Genomic DNA, 1,221 nt, shown 5'->3' with positions numbered 1-1,221 from the left:
AGAAAGTACAGATACTTGTGTGAAAATGAAATGAGTAGAAGTCAGAAGTAGGAAGAAAAATAAGTATTTGTACTTCGTTACTTGACACCTCTGCATATTTTGTTAACTCTGACTCCATCCTTTCACTGAATTACAGGGTCTGACCAGGAGATGATCTTAATGCTCACAAATCATGACAGAAAGTGTATTTTAGAAAAAAAATCTTGATGTTTCAAAAGGAATTGTAGGGGATCCAGCCCATCAGGGAAAGTAGGGACATTTTGAATGGCTGCTACTGTATGTTCATTAGCTCTGATGTTCATTAGCTCTGATGTTCATTGAAGCAGTAAAGACTTGGGGCTGCTTATGGAGCCACAGCTGATATCAAAGGATTCTTCATGAACTTTGACCCGATTTCCAACATTTTATTTATATCTGCAGTTTTACGTATTTATTAAGGGACGATTCATAAATTCCACCGGGACCAAAATGCTTGATTGTTCCCTGCTTCTGATTAACATTGCTTAATAAAGTATGTTCGTTGCAGTCCTGAGTTTCTGCTTAATTTCCCCCAAACAGCTGCTTCCTCACCCGTCATCTGTCCTGTCCACCTGCAGCTCCTCCAGATAGATGGACTGGAGCACCTCGATCTCAGACTGAACCCTGCGGACACAAACAAACAAACTTTTACTCTGTTTACCATTTTATAACTGCTACAGCTAGCGGGTTAGCTTCTCGTTAGCTAGAAGCTGCGACGTTTTTTCTAGGTTTTCCTCTAAAAACAGCGGCCAGTCGGGAGCTGGAAGAAGGGAAGCAGTGCCTAAATATGTCGCTTCCAATGTGAGAAAGAAATCCATAAAATCTGAAGGTGAACTCACTCTGACTCCGCTGCCATCGTGATGTTTCTGAAGCTAGCTGGAGTTAACCGGATGTGGCCGGAGACTTTCAAAATTAAAGCCCGAATAACAAGGAAAATATGTGTTAAGATTACGTAATGATTTTACATAAAGAACAATAAACAATGCATTGTTTTTTTTAGGAGTACCTTCCCGCAAAAACTGTACCAAATGGAGCCTTAATGAACCTCCACTGCAGTCAAACAGTCTGTTATTGTTAATTGGAAAACAAATACGTCAGCCGGGCAGCCATATTACGAGTGTCATAATGCACAATAAAAGGATACTACTTACTGTGTCAAAATGTATCTCTTTTATGGTCACAGTATTTCGTTTGGAGGCTAAT

The 1,221-nt window shown here is 40.0% G+C and overlaps 1 protein-coding gene across 1 annotated transcript in view; it reads right to left on the bottom strand.

Moving 5' to 3' along the window:
- The window catches only part of rnf25 (ring finger protein 25), an 11,174-nt gene extending 10,254 nt beyond the window's left edge, over window positions 1-920 (bottom strand). The window contains exons 1-2 of the mRNA XM_015382029.1: window positions 858-920; window positions 571-642 (exon numbers count right to left, since the gene is read on the bottom strand). Coding sequence (XP_015237515.1) covers window positions 571-642; window positions 858-874 — 89 coding nt within the window. The 5' untranslated portion in view covers window positions 875-920. The remainder of the gene's footprint in view (window positions 1-570; window positions 643-857) is intronic.
- Between the last annotated feature and the right edge of the window lie 301 nt (window positions 921-1,221).

This window comes from Cyprinodon variegatus, unplaced genomic scaffold, assembly GCF_000732505.1.
Source record: "Cyprinodon variegatus isolate N-32 unplaced genomic scaffold, C_variegatus-1.0 Scaffold247, whole genome shotgun sequence".
Classification (NCBI taxonomy): Eukaryota; Metazoa; Chordata; class Actinopteri; order Cyprinodontiformes; family Cyprinodontidae; genus Cyprinodon; species Cyprinodon variegatus.
Note: the sequence above shows the minus strand (reverse complement) of the source record. Positions and strands in the feature narration are given on the sequence as shown.